Here is a 17,026-nt window from a genome sequence, read left to right as displayed (position 1 = left end):
GCCAAGGGTTTATTTGGTAACATTTCCAAAAATTAATATGAAAAAAGTAAAGGGTGCGTAAAAATGAATCAAAATGACCACATGTTTACTTGTCATGAGGGATAAGTTTTGCTGAAAAGTTAGTTTAAAATTAATAAACAGGAGAGATACTCGAGAAAATTGCATTGCTGCATGAAAACAATTGTTTTATTAAGAACCATTCCATGAGTTTTTTTTGGTTGGAAATTCCAATCGCATGATAAACGAAGTTTTGTAATAAAACAGGCATCCAAAAATAAAATGTAGTTTCAAACCAATCGATGATTTGTGTTTCAGCACAACGGACCGAGACAACATACAAGTCCATGGCGATGGCTGATCAATCGGTTTGTGACTTTTGCCAGTCAAACTGCGTCGGCTGCAGTTAAACAAAATGGGAAAAGTTTTTCTTATCTTCTTAAACAACTTTTGTTTTCCTTTCAATGTGTTTGTCTTGTTCATCATCCTATAATTTGTTTCGCATGAAGACGGCAGATGAATAATAAATGTACATTGTTCAGTATGACAAAAGTAAACTCATTTTCCGTTATTAAAAACATGCAATATGTAACTTTATTATGAATGGAGGTTTTCTTTCAAATGCCTATGAAAGGATCACCACGTTTTTTGTCAAATAAAACCATCTGTATCAATATATATATAACCATCTGTATCAATATATATATAACCATCTGTATCCATGTAACCATCTGTATCAATCGTGGCATGGAAAAGGGTTAAATGCAGCAATAAATCTTTATGAAGGCAAAACAGTTCAAATATCATCAGGTTTGCTTTTTAATTCATTTGCACTGAAGACCATTTTGTTATATCTCCATAATATACCAGCATGAATTTACATATTGTTCTGATGTCTCACAACTGAACAATGCTGTCGTTTCATTAAACCTTATAAATGAAGTTCCAACATTGTATTGTGTGTTTGAATTGCTGCTTCCTTTCCAATTCAAGCTTAAAAGCATCAGCCAAAGAAGCAAAAATATATGTTGGGGAGTAAACTAATTTAACTTTATATTAATGAACTAATCCAAGGATTTGTCTCCAACTGGTCTTCAAGAATCTCACCGTGGTTATTGAAATCACGTGACAATTATACCGACTCTTCAAATTGGTGGCAGAACACACTAGAAGGTTCCAGATTGCCAGATATTTTGGACTTCACAAGTGTATCAAATGATTGCCAAGACAGCTCTTTATGCTTTCGTAGACAAAGTATTTTTTTCGTTATTTTGAGCATACGGAAGGCGGACGGGCTTTGATTTTCAGATGCTTTCTAGGTAGAATTATCATCATTATCCTTATAATGTGGAGAAATACTTGTACATGGTTAGATAGGAATAGGCTAAAAGTAATTATTATAACTTGCCATTTCTTCGAGATAATACCTTTTAAATTGATGATTCCAAGAACAATCGATGCCCTTTTTCAATGCAAAATGTACAACTTCAAAGGTAATCGATGATCCATTGTAAATATGCTCGAGTACACGAATAAAAGGGTCAAACGGTGGTTGATGCACGCAGGGACGGAGCACGGCGGTGCCCCCGCTCTTTTTATAGCTGCTGTAGATACAGCAACGGTGAAACACAAGGTGGAGAATGTGCACTCGATATTTGCTTTTGGGATCCGAGGAGAGAAAAGAAGAAAGAGAATGTGAATTCACAGGAATTATAAATAGATATCACCATTGCTCGGAAGATAAATGATTATAAGAGGAATGGCAAGAGGGGAATGCATGACCATTGACCAAAAGAGCGCGTGACGCGTCATCGAAAGGCCAAACTCACACGGGGCGACGTTGAGTGAACACCATGGTCTATGGGCTCGGCCAGACATGGCATTTACTTTAGGCCTCCTATTTACAGGGCGCTGTGCTGCCCTTTCAAGAGTGTGTGTGTGTGTGTGTGTGTGTGTGTGTCGGCCCGAACCATCGCGAAGATCTCTTAGGTCGTCGGGAGGACAAATTGTTAAGACATAGCGCAGACATGCGGGCCGCGGGGCCATTCTGGGTGAACTGAATTGGCGTTTATTGGATCATTGTGAAAATATCTCCTTTATAGTTTGTTGAAAAGTACGAATCCAGGTGTTTACGAATACAGGTGTTCCCTGATAAGAACGCAACAATCAGGGTCTTCAATCGTGTGTGTGTGTGTGTGTGTGTGTGTGTGTGTGTGTGTGTGTGTGTGTGTCCGTGTCTGTCTGTCTGGGCAGTAGCATTTCTTTTTTTCTTTTTTTAACCATTTGAGCTTTTGTCGTCAGAGTTTCAACAAAGCATTATGATTATTAGCGTGATCTGCGGAATTTTTTCCGCAAAGCGACGAGTTCTTCTTTCCTTTTGAATGTTAGAATGGTGGTTTCAGTGTACACCGACTCATCTGTGCACCGCATGCAGCTCCATTATCTAATGTGTTCAAATGATACCCTTCAAGCCCTTAATACGACTCGTGCAAAAAACAACTTTAAATAGTATATTATTACATATGCAAGACAAACGTTTCACTGTTGAAATGTGTGAAACATGTGCAAAGGGTGATCAGTAAGTTCGTGACTTAACACTTCACAGAGAAGTCGGGAGATGAACAGGTGATTGCTGAGGAACAAGATTAGAATTGCTCTCCAATGGGAGTAATTATTATAGTGTATATGGTGTGTGAAAAAGGTGTAGGTTGTCCAAAACAATGTACAACTACAGAAAGCATCTGAAATTCAAAAGTCCGTCTGAGTCCGCTTTGTGTTCAGACTTCTTATTAGTCACCTACCGGTGTACACCGGAGGGGACTATAGGTTTGGACTCCGTCCCTCCCTCTGTCTGTCTGTCAGTCTGTCAGTCCGTCACGCAAAGAACAGTTTTCCGGACTTTTTTTCTAAAATCTTAATGCTAATGATTTCAAACTTGGCACATGGTTTCCTCATGATAAGTTACAGATCAAGTTCGAACTTCACGACGTTTCGATCATTTTTGACAAAGTTATGGCACTTTGAACTTTGGTAATTTCCCCAACAGTTTTCCGGACGACAGACTGCCGGTAGAGGACATGTATTGCAGCACAATACTCAGAATGCTTGTTTCGTATGCTAAACATGACGAAAACAGCTAAAAGGAAATAGGAAAAAATCACGATTATTGTCGACCTTCACCTTTTGACCTCAAAATAAATATGCATCAGTGATCCAATATGCAAACCCTGCTCAAATTTCAAATCAATCAGATTGAAATTGACGATTTTATGCAACCTTGACCTTTGACCTTTTGATTAAAAAACAAAAACAATAGGCTTCTAACTTTGGATTGTTGAACCAAATTTGTGACCCAATATTCATCTTCTTAAAATTTCAGCTCAATGGGATGAAAATTGATGATTTTAGGTGACACTGACCTTTGACCTTTTGATCAAATTATTAATTTGTCTTTGAGAAAGCTTTGTTGAAAATTTGATGACAAACCTCAAATGGTAAATTTAAATTTCAGGTCAATTGGATGAAAATTGATTTGTTGTCTCTCCGAAAAGACAATCTGGACAACATTTCCATCTACTTTCTGAATAATCTTCTTCAAGAAGTTCTGTTACTCAAGCTTTTGGGTCTCACTATCTGCCATGATCTTTATTGGGAAAACCACATTTCCAAGCTGGCCTCCAAAGCGAGTCGCCGACTGGGCATCCTCCGTCGTGCGAAGTCCTTTCTGGGCAGTTCTGAGTTCCTTACCACAAACAAAGCTTTCATCCGCAGCTCAATTGAATACTGCTCTCCCCTATGGGCTGGTGCTCCTGCCTCACACCTTGCTCAGCTTCACGCTGTTGAAAGCAAAGCATTCAGAATCATTGGAATCTCCCGCGATGAAGCTAACTCCAAGGGCCTCTCACTCACTCACCGCAGGCAGGTTGGTGGTCTTTCCGTCTTCTACCGACTCCTCTCTGGCCTTGCCCCCCCAGCTCTCTCTGGGCTCTGTCCCGCAAATATTCCTACAGGTCGCACAAGATCTGCCAGCAATCCTCTGATGGTTAAACTGCCAAAATCAAGACTCTCTGCTCACCTTCACTCCTCTTTACTCCCGCCTTTGGAACAAACTCCTTCACTCCCTTCAATCCCACTCCTCCCTCCAGGTCTTTTAAACAGCTGTTCACCACCATCTCTTATCTTCCCCCATTCAAAACCTTGATCTTTTCTACACCCATTAAAATACCCAAATCCACCTATTTCAATCTCCAACTTCTTGCCTGAAATTCCTAGTAGTGTTCATTTGCTTTGTACTATGTACCCCTCCCCCCAGCCCTCTCCCTTCCACAGATCTCCCGATGTTCCTGTTCGCTACTGTTGTTGTACTTGTGTGCTTCCCTCTCTCTCTCCCTCTCTTGTCTCCCACTCCCTTTATTATGTTTAATGTGTCTGTTCATGTTTTTGTGTTTAATGTATCAACTCTTACATGAACCTCGACTTTGCATACAAAAAAAACCCCATTAGATTAGACCATCTTGGACCCTTGGCCATTTCGAGCTTTAGACGACGCGGACCTTTTTAGATTACAAATAAATAATATGACCAATATTAGAAATAAATTTGTACAAAATAAATGTTTGTATTATGATTGGTGTAAATCATGACAATACAGCAACTCAAGTTCAGTCAGCTCATTATCCTCAGTTTGAACAAGCCCGTGCCTCTGCAGTGACGTGTGGTGAGGCGAGCGTTGCGAGCCGATCCATGCTAATAATCATAATGCTTTGTTGAAACTCTGACAACAAAAGCTCAAATGGTAAAAAAAAGAAATGCTACTCCCCAGACAAACAGACACACACACACACACACACACACACACACACACACACACACACACACACACACACATACACATATGCACACACACACACACACACACACACACACTGACGATTGAAGACCCTGATTGTTGCGTTCTTATCAGTGAACACCTGTATTCGTAAACACCTGGATTCGTACTTTTCCACAAACTACAAAGGAGATATTTTCACGATGATCCAATAAACGCCAACATGTTTTATTTATCATTAATTACGAATAAAGGATGTAAATGATTTATTTTTTTAAAATAAATATCCTCGCTGTACTTTTCCGATGCGTCATGGAATGTTGATTATGTGATGATGAGAACTTTTTGAACGTACCGTACATGAAGGGGCAAGAGATGGTGAAGAGTTTGAACGCCTTCGGGAAATGTAATTTCGATAAACTACAACTACTACTACTACAGGCCCAAACATTCCCACTTTCTTTTGGCTTGGCCGAGGAAAGTGTTTGACCAGACTTTCACGAACCGGCGAGCCAGGACTGACGATCAAGTGAAGGGTATTTTAGGCGGGCATTTAGTCATTTGTTTCAGGATGCCGGCGATAGCTTGCCTACTCTTCGTGAAGGAAACCGTGGGATCTTTAAGGTCCACCGTCATACTGAACGATGCATGGAAGAGCGAACAAGTGACGTCATTACCTCCTCCGCTGGAGGTGGATGGATGTCATGTTTTCTTTCACCATTGTCTGTCTGTTTGTAAACAGGATTTCTGAAAAAGTTGTACACGGATTCCAACGAAACTTGGTGAATGCGTTGGTTGGGCGCCAATAAAAAGCCGAATGGATTTTGGTTTAGGTCAGAATCCGGATCCGGTCTATCAGTGGAATACAAAACATAATAGACGAGACGGATTTATGAAGAAAGGGCCATTCATAAGCTTCTCGGTGCATTTTGGGGTAAAAGTTGGGAACCTCACTTTTTAACATAATTAGGGTATGCTGAATTCGATTAACCCGGTTCCCAAGCCGAATTTTGAGTTGTTTTGGAGTTTTGAATAAACTGCTGAAGAACTTGGGCATTGGTGAACTCACAGCCATACGGAAGCCTCTCCTCAGTGAAAGACACATGATAGTCCGCTTGGAATTTGCAAAAAAGCACCTAAAGTACTCTCAGACTGTGAGAAACAAGATTCTGTGATCTGATGAAACCAAGATTAAACTGTTTGGCTTCCGTGTGGCCACTCTGCCATAAAGCCCAGATCGGTGGGGTGTTGCAGTGATGGTTGTCCTTCTGGAAGTTTCTCCCATCTCCACACAGGATCTCTGGAGCTCAGCCAGAGTGACCATCGGGTTCTGGGTCACCTCTCTTACCAAGGCCCTTCTCCCCCGATTTCTCAGTTTGGCAGTGCTTTCAGCTCGAGGAAGAGTCCTGGTTGTTCCAAACTTCTTCCATTTAAGAATAATGGAGGCCACTGTGCTCTTGGGAACCTTCAATGCAGCAGAGTTTTTTTTGTAGGCTTCCCCAGATCTGTGCCTCGACACAATCCTGTCTCTGAGCTCTGCAGGTAGTTCCTTCGACCTCATGGCTTGGTTTTTGCTCTGATATGCAATGTCAGCTGTGAGACCTGATATAGACAGGTGTGTGCCTTTCCAAATCATATGCAATCAATTGAATTTACCACAGGTGGACTCCAATCAAGGTGCAGAAACATCTCAAAGATGATCAAGAGAAATGGGAGGCACCTGAGCTAAATTTCAAAAGTCACAGCCAAGGGTCTGAATACTTCTGTCAATGTGATATTTCAGTTTTTTCTTTTTAATAAATTTGCAAAACTTTCTAAAATCCAGTTTTCTCTTTGTCATTTTGCGGTATTGAGTGTAGATTGATGAGGGAAAAAATGAATTTAAACGATTTCAGCATAAGGCTGCAACATAACAAAATGTGAATAAAGTGAAGGGGTCTGAATACTTTCTCAATGCACTGTATGTTGTTCTCAAAGACTGGTAAACCAGAAGCAATGTCACTGACAAGTGATGCTCTTCATTTCCATTTGATGCGAGTACACTATCAAGCCATGGTATGGAGAAATGCTCATTGTGCCATACCTGACCTTCCTGCACCTGTGGAAATGGGATGGAAACGTGGTGATTCAGGACTAGAGCCTATTCTGATGTCACTGAGTCCAATCCCAGAAAGTTGCCTCGAGATGATTTGTGGTGCATGCCAGAAGCAATGCAAGACTCGACGCTGCAAATGTCGCTATTCAGAGTTGAGCTGCACATCAATGTGTGCCTGTCAGCAACAGAGTGATGATCAGACCCCTTGTATGAATTTGATTTCGTTTGGCAAAACAACATGTGTGACATTCCTGAATGTTAGTGCTTCATGGCCATGCATACTTAATTTTAGAATAAATGGTTGTATGAAACATTGTCTTATTAAAACCATTTCCCATTTGATAGTGTCCAATTTCAATATCAGTTTGAATGTCTCTTTCAATATGTCGCCCACCATAATATAGACCAGACGGATTCATGAAAAAGGCCATGGATAAGCTTCTAGGGGAATTTGGGGGTAAAAGTTGTAAAGTTAAAGTAAAAGAGCTGCATGTATATACATGATGTATAAATGCTTGTTCAAATAAATTGTCCAAAAATGTCCATTTGGCGGCCATTTTGTTTATGCAAATTAGGTCAAAAACTCAAAATTCGGGTTGGGAACCGGGTTAATCGAATTCAGCATACCCTAATTATGTTAAAAAGTGAGGTTCCCAACTTTTACCCAAAAATGCACCGAACATTCACATTTCTCAGAAATCCGTCTCGTCGAGTCTATAAACTGTTCAGCCAGGTGGAGGTATGCGCTCTACCGAATGTCGCTCTCGGTTAACCACCGCTCATTAATATAGTTAACGGTCTTCGTTTTGTGAAATTCCGTGTGAATTAAACATGAAGCCGTTTCTCGCTAACTTACGACATGTCGTGCGTGGGAAGTTCGGTCACTCGTACGACCTTTCGACAATGAACGATTCACATCGACAGAACTTCATGTCATTGTGCATCAATTAATCTCCCGATTGTTATCACAAACACCGTTTTTACGTACTTCCATTTCACTGATTTTATTACTCCAGGTGTATGTGTGTCGCTTCGGCCACGAAATGACACCTATCGGCCCAATTTGCAAAGCAGGTATAAAGCAGGTGTAGGGCCTACGGACGGACACAGCAGGTGGCGATAGAGTCGCATCGCGTGTTCCGTTCTGATTTTGAAAATCACGATCCTCCCGACAGGTGGAGACGGGGAGAGCGAGTTCGGAACGTACGTTTAAATGTAAATAAAAGGCGCGAGCTCGTGTTCGGTCACCCAGCCTACCTGTGCCCGGTCCACCCTCCCGCCAAACACACGCTCCGCCCCTTTCGTAATTCGCAGTCTCGAGAGACGTGGAAAAATTCCCACCCGCGAAAACAGCGCAGATATAAAGAGTCAAATCAGGTTCCGCCGGACGATCATTCCTGAAGGACAAAAAAAAAGTTGCACGCGAGTCTCAGATCGACATTTTTTGCCGGCGATCATGTCTCGTTTCGCTCTCTGCCTCCTGCTTATCGCGTCGTCGCCCGTCGCACCTGCGCAAGGTGAGACGCACGTGCGCCGGCGGGTTGTTGCTCGGAAATCATTTTTACATCGTGGTCCTTCGATTATGGAGATAAGTTGTCGATCATATTTCATGACCGTTGCAAACCCCAAAAAAAAAAAAAAAACACTTCCAGCGAGATACATTTTGATTTGTAGGAAAATAACTTCGGGGTTAATTGTTCTTAAGTTATATCTTAACGAGCGTCGGGTATTAAGTGTTTTTAAACACCGATTAGCATCGACCAGAATCGAATGTCTAAATCGCTTTCCTCGTCACCTGTGTGTCTCTTCTCACCATCTTCCATCCGCGAGATCCTTAAATCGTCCCCGATGTCCTTTCATCGCACCTCAACGTGGCGTGACCTCGTGCGCTGCTTCGTTCGAGGCTCACGCAGGTACAGGTGTGCTACCTCAGTGCACAGAGAGGAGGGGGCAGCGTTATGGACACAGACAGGGATCAGTCAGCCGCAGACACAGCCAGGACCTCTAGAAAGCGAGTGGCACAGCCAATGGCGAGACTCCACCGGAGCAGGGGTCCGGAGCCACCACTTTGGTGGTCTCCGGATCACAGGAAAGACCAAATGTGCGCACAGTACACTTTGATCCATTATCTCGTGTATCTCGTGTCCTGAATTGAATCTGCTTTGTGATTATGATGATTCGCGCAAAGAATATCCGGGGAATTGTTACCATCTCTTTAAGTGCCATGTCCTCTCCAATTTTCACCACTGATTTATCCACGCATGCGCCGAACACTTCCGCTTGGCGTCCTGGGAGTTCACCTTCTGTGGTCTCACGTCGCCCATTTGGGAGGGTCAGTCGGTTACAAGTTGCAAAATGCAATTGAAATGGCATCCTCTACAGAGCTCAGGTTTTGCATCACAACATCGCGTTCCACCTGTGTGCCATGGATCCTATTCTGCGACGTGAGGAGCTTTTCCTTGTATTGCTGCTTGAGGATGTGCGGATGATGCTGGCTGTTCTCCGGCTTGTCATTAAACTTCCGCTTAATGGCAATTCCACGTGTCAGATCTGCCAGGTCCGCCTAGTAGTTTTCTTCCTCATCACCCTCATCCTATTCATCCATCTTGCTCCTTTTTCCGTTCTCTCCTGTCTCCGCTCTCCTCACCATGCTCATTTTCCATTTCCTTATTTTCAAACTTTTTAGCTTGTCCAGGTCCTGATGTGCAATGGTAAGCAAGCAGCTCCTACATTTCACGATTAGGTGTGGACGTGGTGCCCACACGCACCAATGTAGGGGGCAAACCTAGTTAGACCCCTCGAGAGAAAGGTGTGTAGGTCATAGCTCATGAGAGACTGCATCTTAGAGTTTTGTTTGTGGCTTCGCTTCAAAACGTTTTGTCGTTTGGTCCTCCATCTCCTTGATGTTGGCTACTCCCAATCAAAATGCTGATTTCTCTATTCCCCTCGCCTTGTTTGGCCAGAACGTCATAATCTGAAACCATAGAATTGGGGGCTCAAACCATATAACCGGTGTCTATGTCCACGAGGATAATAGGCTCTGCGGAGCTGGCTATGTGGAGCTGCTGTTGACATATGCGCACAGTGAAGATGGCCTGTGGACCTAAGTTCTGTGCACATTCATCTGTGTGCTCGCTGGGGTGCATGAAAGAGCATATATACATGTACGCGCATCATCTGATTCTGGTTTACAACTGAGCCGCTCAGGACACATCCTCATGTATATGGAAGTTTGGTTTGTGGCTTCGCGCCTTGCCGTCCCTTGCCGAATGAAAAAGGTACAGAATCCCCTCATTGTAAAGCTTCAGGAACTGAGTGCTGATGCTGAACTCCAGTGGCGAGTGAGTGTCCTTCACTGAAGGCTTCCTGTTTCCGCCTCTCAATGCCAGCGAAAATGTGGTGCCTTGCACATTGCACTTGTTCACGTGAAATCCCGTACCCATCTTGTATATTTTCTCTGAACCAGTCTGACTTCATAAAATAAATCTAGAGAGGTTATGTCTTGTGAACATTGTGGCCACAGAATCAGACCACAATGTCCAATTCCATGATCATTGAGGAAATCACACACCATCAGACTCTAGTGTGAGGGTGCTCCTTCCTGTTGGTGAATGACCTCTCGTTGCAGGTCTGCCAGTTGTGAGAGTACAAAGTTCTCCAACAACTTCAGCTAATTATTGGAAATTGTAATGGGCATTGCAAGAGCGCCGGAGATGTACTCCCAGGACACCGAGCGGAGGCGTTCTGCGCACACATAGCGAATCCACAGTGCGGTGTGGTTAGGTTTGTAGCAATTTGATCATGTAGCTGTTTCAGCACGGACATATGGATTGATGGGGGATTCGATTACTCCGGAGGATGAGATCGTGGCTCGAAATACACAGAAAATAGTTTAAAAGTGACAGATGTATTAAATAATTGTGATGGGACACAACAAGCAAAAACGGCAAATGAAAATGCAGAGACAACATGAATGTCACTCTTAACAGGATGGTAACAATTTCCCAGCTATTCTTAGCACTAATATCACAAGCAGACTCAGTCGGGAACACATGATGCATGGGAGAATGGACAAAAGTTTAAGTCTGTGTGAGTCTTTCCTGTGAAGTACATGGAGGTGTGGTGGAGGCTCGTTTGGAGACACCAAAGTTCATGCACAGCTTCAGACACCTTCCCTGTACTGCCGTTGCCATGTGGTTTCCACGGCTCTTGTGAGACTCTCTGCTTTCCACTGCGCTGGCCTGTCTGGCTCTGTGGCTGGCAGGGTCTCCCGGTTTGGCTGTGTATCTCTAGCACATGTTTGGTCTGTGCTTTGCATGGCTCTCTTAATGGGTGAGCATCCCAGGCTGTCTCCCATCTGCCGATGTCTATGCGGCTCGTTCTCCGTAGGTCCCAGGCTGTGTGTGAGGCGCAACTCCCTGCTGTCCCGGGATGACTCTGTGGGTGCGGGCATCGTTGCCTTTTATAGGCAGTCGCCTGCCATCCCCTTCTTTTCCCTGCTGTGTGATTGGCGCACATGTATTCTCGCAGCGCTGTTGTAGCACACGTGTGACAGCCACTTGTAAGACCCATGAGAGAGAGAGACTTGAACTCGCACCTGTGGAGACAGCCATGTTCATGTGGCATATGTGTCTTGTTGAGAAATGACAATGCAAGTGATTTAAGATAAACACAGATGGAAAATGGGGAGAAGGGACATACATGAGGGTGAGAATTACAGGGAAACGAAATAGGCATCCAATTCTGGTAAAGGCTAATTGGGGATAACAAACACTTATGCTAATTCTCATTAAGGTAAAACTTGTGCATAATTAACTCCCCCCCCGCCCCCCCCCCCCATGTCATTTTCATTACAATATATCGAAGTCTTCTTGTAACTTTCAACTTCTTTTTGTTGTTGCATTTAAAGTTTTTTTAATAAGACTTTTGGAAGGATCATGTAAATGCAGCTGTAGTTCATTTTGGTAGTGTCTCTTCATGTATGAGCTCCGCTTACACTTGTTTCCATGCTGTGCATGCGCAGCTGGGCCACTAGAACCCACATGGCAAGTCACGACCACTGGACCAACTCTGAGCCCATCCATGGCGGCAGCCCCACGGCGTGTGCGTCGCTGTTCGTGCGCTTCACTGCTGGACAAGGAATGCATCTACTTCTGTCACCTGGACATCATCTGGATCAACTCTCCTGAGTGAGTTCTATAGAGTCATGCTTCAATATATGGACCTGTCCCCTGCAGTCCCCACATTGCACGAGTGGGGAATGGAATATGGTACATCATTGTCAATCTCCCAGCTATATCAATTTTTCAGTTTTTATTCAGTGGAGTGAAAAGGGGTCTTTCATGTGAGGTTGAAACTTTTGCAATAGCTCCGTGCTATTTGACAGACATCACAGTTCAGGATTACATAGTTCGATAGATGGATAGTATAACTGCTCCTTGAGGAGCCTTTAAACCAGCCTCGTCAGTGTTATATCGACTAAGATTGTCACGCAAAAGTTTTTTGTATAACAGGAAGTTCATCCTCAAGTTTAATTTGGAGTGACAGATTGTACGAGTAGGTCACACTCTTCAACTTGGCAAACTTCATCGACCTATATTAATGGTGAAGTCCAAGCTCACCTTGACAAAACTACCATAGTTTGCATGAGGCTTCTTGGATAGATGTGATTCTTCTTTATCAATGACGTAAATACTTTTTTTCATTTTTGGGTTACTTAACACCAGAAAACATAAAAATATTTAAAAATATATAAAATATTCGTGGATATGTGTGTGTGTAAGGTCCACTTGGAAACCTTGAGACTTTGAGAGAAGTGTAATATTCTACGAAAGTGTATCAAATGTGGGATTATGGCGACAATATTTTCTTCCAGGGTTGGGGTGGGAGGGGTCACCCTACCTTTTCTGCATGGGTATTAAACCATTTTCACAGTTTTTCAAACGTACAGTAATTCCACAACAACACAACTATTATGAGATGCCTCGTATGAAAGATTCTTGTAAAAAAAGAAAATAATAATCTTGGGGCATCATCCCTATCAGGTAGTAAAGGTAGAGGGTACTTCCTTTGGCCCTCTCTTAGGAAGCAAAACACATGTAACACTTACAGAAGCATCTAGGATTTGGGGATGTCATGGTGACAGCATATTTTCCAAAGGGGGGGGGTGGGGGGGGGGGAGCGGGTCACCTCTTTCATCTAGTATGGGCAGGTACACCTTTACACTGCATCTAGTCTATTTTCAGAATTCTAAAGCATGCGAGGTTATAAAAATAACCTGTTGAAAACAGGTATCCAATGAATAAGTGACAAAATGTAAAACAAACATAAACAATGTCAGCAATCCATATACCATGCACCACCCACCCCAACCACAGGAAGTTGGTCCCATATGGAGTTGGAAACTTACAACAGCGCGAGCGCAGATCTTTGCCAAAGATGAGGTGCCTGTGCCATGCTGGCAGCAGCGAATCCAAATGTTTCAGCTTCTGCCACAATTCTGCACCTTCTGGTCTACGGTAAGACACAAGGCATATTGAAGTGTCTTTGCATCGTCTGTGCACAAACATATCTCAACTGCAAAGGTGGACACAATGAGTTAATCCATCATTTTCACTTCAAATCACACATGAAGTATGTTTTTGGTTAACAATGTGCAGCATTTTCGATTTTGTTGGACAATATATGTAACTGTACCACAAAATGAAAGACTGTATATAATTTATAAAACTAATACATGCAAAAAAATGATAATGAATCAAAAAATAACTAAAGACTTGTGAATGATTGCCTCCATGTTATCTTGTTCTTGCAGGACAATGCAGATGCATCGGATGTCACGAGTGGCTCCCAAAGGGTTGATGAACCTACTTCACCAGCGAAGACTTAGGGCTTTATTGCCAGTAAAAGTACTCGTAACCCTAGGTCTACGACCACCCGGGATTTGCACGCTGTGCCAGCGTTGACCTGCTCATCGAACTTACTGCCATAGCCCGACGACCTGCAGGCCAAGCTCTGGCATGCGGAGATCATGGTGATGCTGCGCTAGTTGATGGACGTTCGGACACACACCCTGGCATGAGACGCGTGGATGAATTTCTATGAGATTAGATATACCAGGTCCGACACCTCCAAAGCTAATCACTTGGCGACACAGCTCATAGACAAGACGAAGCCTTGTTCACGTGTGTTAGTAACAACACAAAAACAGATTGGGAGTGGAAGCAATGATACTGAGACAAAACACTGAAGACCTTGAGGTCAAGGATCGAGTATAAAATGTGAAGGATTTGCACGAACGGTGTAGGAAATACCATGGCTGCTTACTCAAATACATCAGCATTCGGTCAGTGAATCCATCATTCCGAGTGGCAAGCATTTCAAGCATCCGCCGCAAGAACCAACTGGCCCAGTTTGAAACCAATGCCAATGCCGAGCCAAATACCAAAGGCTACGTAGTGTAACGCGCTCGACAAAGCGCATGCTAGTCCAGATTGTCATTGGAATGCACCTGTTGAGCGACGTGTGGTTTGTCCTAATAGGTGTAGGTGCACTGCGTACGCCGAACGCTCGGCCACTCGACAAAAGGAGAGAAACCCCCCACACCGTACATTCTTGCCATTGCAGTATTGGCGCGTCTGTCAGCGAACGCGATTAAGCGAGTATATATGCCCATTATATGTTTCCTTTCATGTACAGTGTGGCCACACAAAGTTCGGGATCAGTTCGTATTTATTTGTTCTCTACAGACTATCATTTTGTTCGAAACATGTGTCAAGATGAGACCGTTCACAATTGATTGTTTCCGGGGTTTCAGTTGAATCGTTCTGCACTCAATTCTGGCTAGCTGCTGTTGAGATAATCTCTTGCCTGTGGACTTTCTTGGAGGTCAGGTGACTGACTACTCCATAAATCAACATGTGTTGTGGATTGATCAAATATTCCTCCAATTCTCACAGAACCTGTGGTGCATCTCAGGCTCGTATGGCCACATGTATGGGACCCTCTATGCTCTATTGACTTTGTTCACTCAAATTTAGTCACCTGAAAAAGAATTAACATTATTGCTTAATAAATAATAAACTGATCCCCCACTCTGTGGCTAGTCTGCACAATCTCAAGTGTTCTAATTTATTATATGTAACAATTGTATATGTTGCATTCAATAAAAAATTATATTTTAACTACAAATTGAAATCCAATTTTTGTTTTGAAATTGCAACCTATTTATACACCAGAGTGAATGTTTCCTTTTTTTCTTCTTTTTTTTTTACAATTCTTGCTTTGTCCCTTGTTCCCTTGGTGTTGACTGTGCCTCCATCACATGAAAATATCGCCTTCCACACTCGATAAGCATTGGCAGTAGTGACATGGAATTGATCGATTATTATTTTTCCTTAGGACTGATTAAGTCAGGACTCCCTGTAGAGATGAAATGAAGGAAGCAGTTGAGGCCTTGTAAGGGTCAGCAAGGGTTTGATTTTCCAAATACGTCAAGAAAACAAAAAAATTCCATCAATTTATCGAATACATTGCTAGCAGGCGTTGCCCGGTGCTATTCTAACTAATCCTGTTGGCATTTTGAAAAAATCAAGTTTTTAACTCTTTTTTAAATTTTTGTGGGGGCCTAAAACACTTCCCTACACCCACGAAGGAATGGGGTTGTGGATCATTTAATATTACCTTTCACATAGCTACAAAGGCTTAGGCTTAAAATAGATATCATTTTAAATCAATTACAAAATATTAATAAAATAAATAAATTAAATTAGGAGAGATTTAAAAAAAAATCATCTTTTTTTTTTTTCCAAAATTTTCAAAAAAAACATTTTATTTGCCCAAAACACTCCCCGACACTCAATGACGAACTTCCTCTGAAAAGTTAACGAAGATCAGTTTGGCCATCTCTGAGAAAAATGGCGACACACAGACAAACATCTCTTATAGTACAGATAGTCTACTATTTCACACTGGCAGGTGAGGGTATAATCAGGAAGTATGTCACAACGGGCTTTGTTTTTGACATTTAAAAGGTTGGTTCTGATGTCATGTTGGTAAAACATTATTTCACACAATGTTAATGTTGAGGAGATCAGGTTATTACACAACGTAAAGGAATCTATTAATCGGTTTCCGCATTTTCCTACGTTTTGCTGAAGTGTCTACTTCTTATATAGTGGCACCGATTATTCCCATCTTCTGGTCTCCGCTGGGAGGAATGATTCTGGCCCAAGTCTTTCTGGAACCGACTGAATTTGTAATTTAGCCAGGGTCTCCATGATAACTTGGCTACTCTTCGTGAAAAACACTGAGGATCCTTAACAAACATCCATCACCAACCAGTGCTGGCAGATGATTCATCCGATTTAACATCCTACTCATGGAAGGTGCAGGCAACTGATGCATTGTTCTTCCTGTGAAATACCAGGGTGGCAGTTTATAGCTTGGTAGAGATTTCAACCAACCATTGATAGACATCTCAAAGGGGAGAGTGTACAAAGGTTCCTTAACAGCCCAACTGCCCATCATCATACTAAAATACATAATTTGGCGTCTGTCTGTCTGATTTTTTTGACCGTGATACATTCCGCCGTTACTTATCCAATCTCAACAAAACTTGAAAGGATTACGAAGGGTTACACAATGAAGGTTGTAGCATATTCATTTGCCCCCCTCCCCAAGGGGATTTTCTCCCCGGGGCGGGTTTTTCCCGCCATTGCAGTCAATTGGGTTGCGGGTTGAGGTGTATATCCGTGTTAAGCCAGCTTTATCATGGCATTATTCCAAGGACGCTTCGAATAACAAAACTAATGATTGAGCATAATATTAATGTTATTACAAAACAATATTAATACCAATAATATCCCACATCCCCAAGAGGTTTTTCATCCTTGAACAAACGTCGAGTCAACGTTTATAAATAGAATATCATGGCGTTTTCATGGGAGCAACAGCCCAACGGCCTCTACCAGCAGTAAAAATACTAGTACCGACTGCAAAGCCGCAATGAGCCGGCGAAGCCAAAGCCTCTTGCCACTATTTTACCCATCACTATGGTATCAGTAGGTTAGGTAGTTGGTAGTAGGTAGGTGTAGTAGGTACCGTAC

The 17,026-nt window shown here is 42.6% G+C and overlaps 2 protein-coding genes across 3 annotated transcripts in view; both read left to right on the top strand.

The window, feature by feature from the left end:
* Positions 1–946, top strand: part of LOC137432558 (CD109 antigen) — a 166,083-nt gene extending 165,137 nt beyond the window's left edge. For both annotated transcript variants that reach the window (XM_078783356.1, XM_078783357.1), the window contains exon 34: positions 316–946. In XM_078783356.1, the coding sequence (XP_078639482.1) occupies positions 316–407 (92 nt within the window). In that variant the 3' untranslated portion in view covers positions 408–946. The remainder of the gene's footprint in view (positions 1–315) is intronic.
* A 7,355-nt stretch (positions 947–8,301) lies between these two features.
* On the top strand, positions 8,302–15,110 carry LOC137432078 (endothelin-1). Its single transcript, XM_068123808.2, has 4 exons — positions 8,302–8,437; positions 11,944–12,109; positions 13,298–13,438; positions 13,735–15,110. The coding sequence occupies exons 1-4, from the start codon at positions 8,377–8,379 to the stop codon at positions 13,883–13,885; spliced, it is 519 nt and encodes a 172-aa protein (XP_067979909.1). The 5' UTR covers positions 8,302–8,376; the 3' UTR covers positions 13,886–15,110.
* Positions 15,111–17,026: the final 1,916 nt, after the last annotated feature.

The sequence above is a fragment of the Myxine glutinosa genome, chromosome 8, assembly GCF_964187855.1.
Source record: "Myxine glutinosa chromosome 8, kmMyxGlut1.1, whole genome shotgun sequence".
NCBI lineage: Eukaryota > Metazoa > Chordata > Myxini > Myxiniformes > Myxinidae > Myxine > Myxine glutinosa.
The sequence above is the reverse complement of the archived record's forward strand: the minus strand, read 5'-3'. Positions and strand labels throughout refer to the sequence as shown.

Bases quoted from the DNA above. Each gene is read 5' to 3' on its own strand.
- LOC137432078 (XM_068123808.2), top strand. From the start codon at position 8,377: ATGTCTCGTTTCGCTCTCTGCCTCCTGCTTATCGCGTCGTCGCCCGTC. The intron at 8,438-11,943 runs GTGAGACGCACG...GTGCATGCGCAG, and splicing joins GCCCGTCGCACCTGCGCAAG to CTGGGCCACTAGAACCCACA. The intron at 12,110-13,297 runs GTGAGTTCTATA...CCCCAACCACAG, and splicing joins ATCTGGATCAACTCTCCTGA to GAAGTTGGTCCCATATGGAG.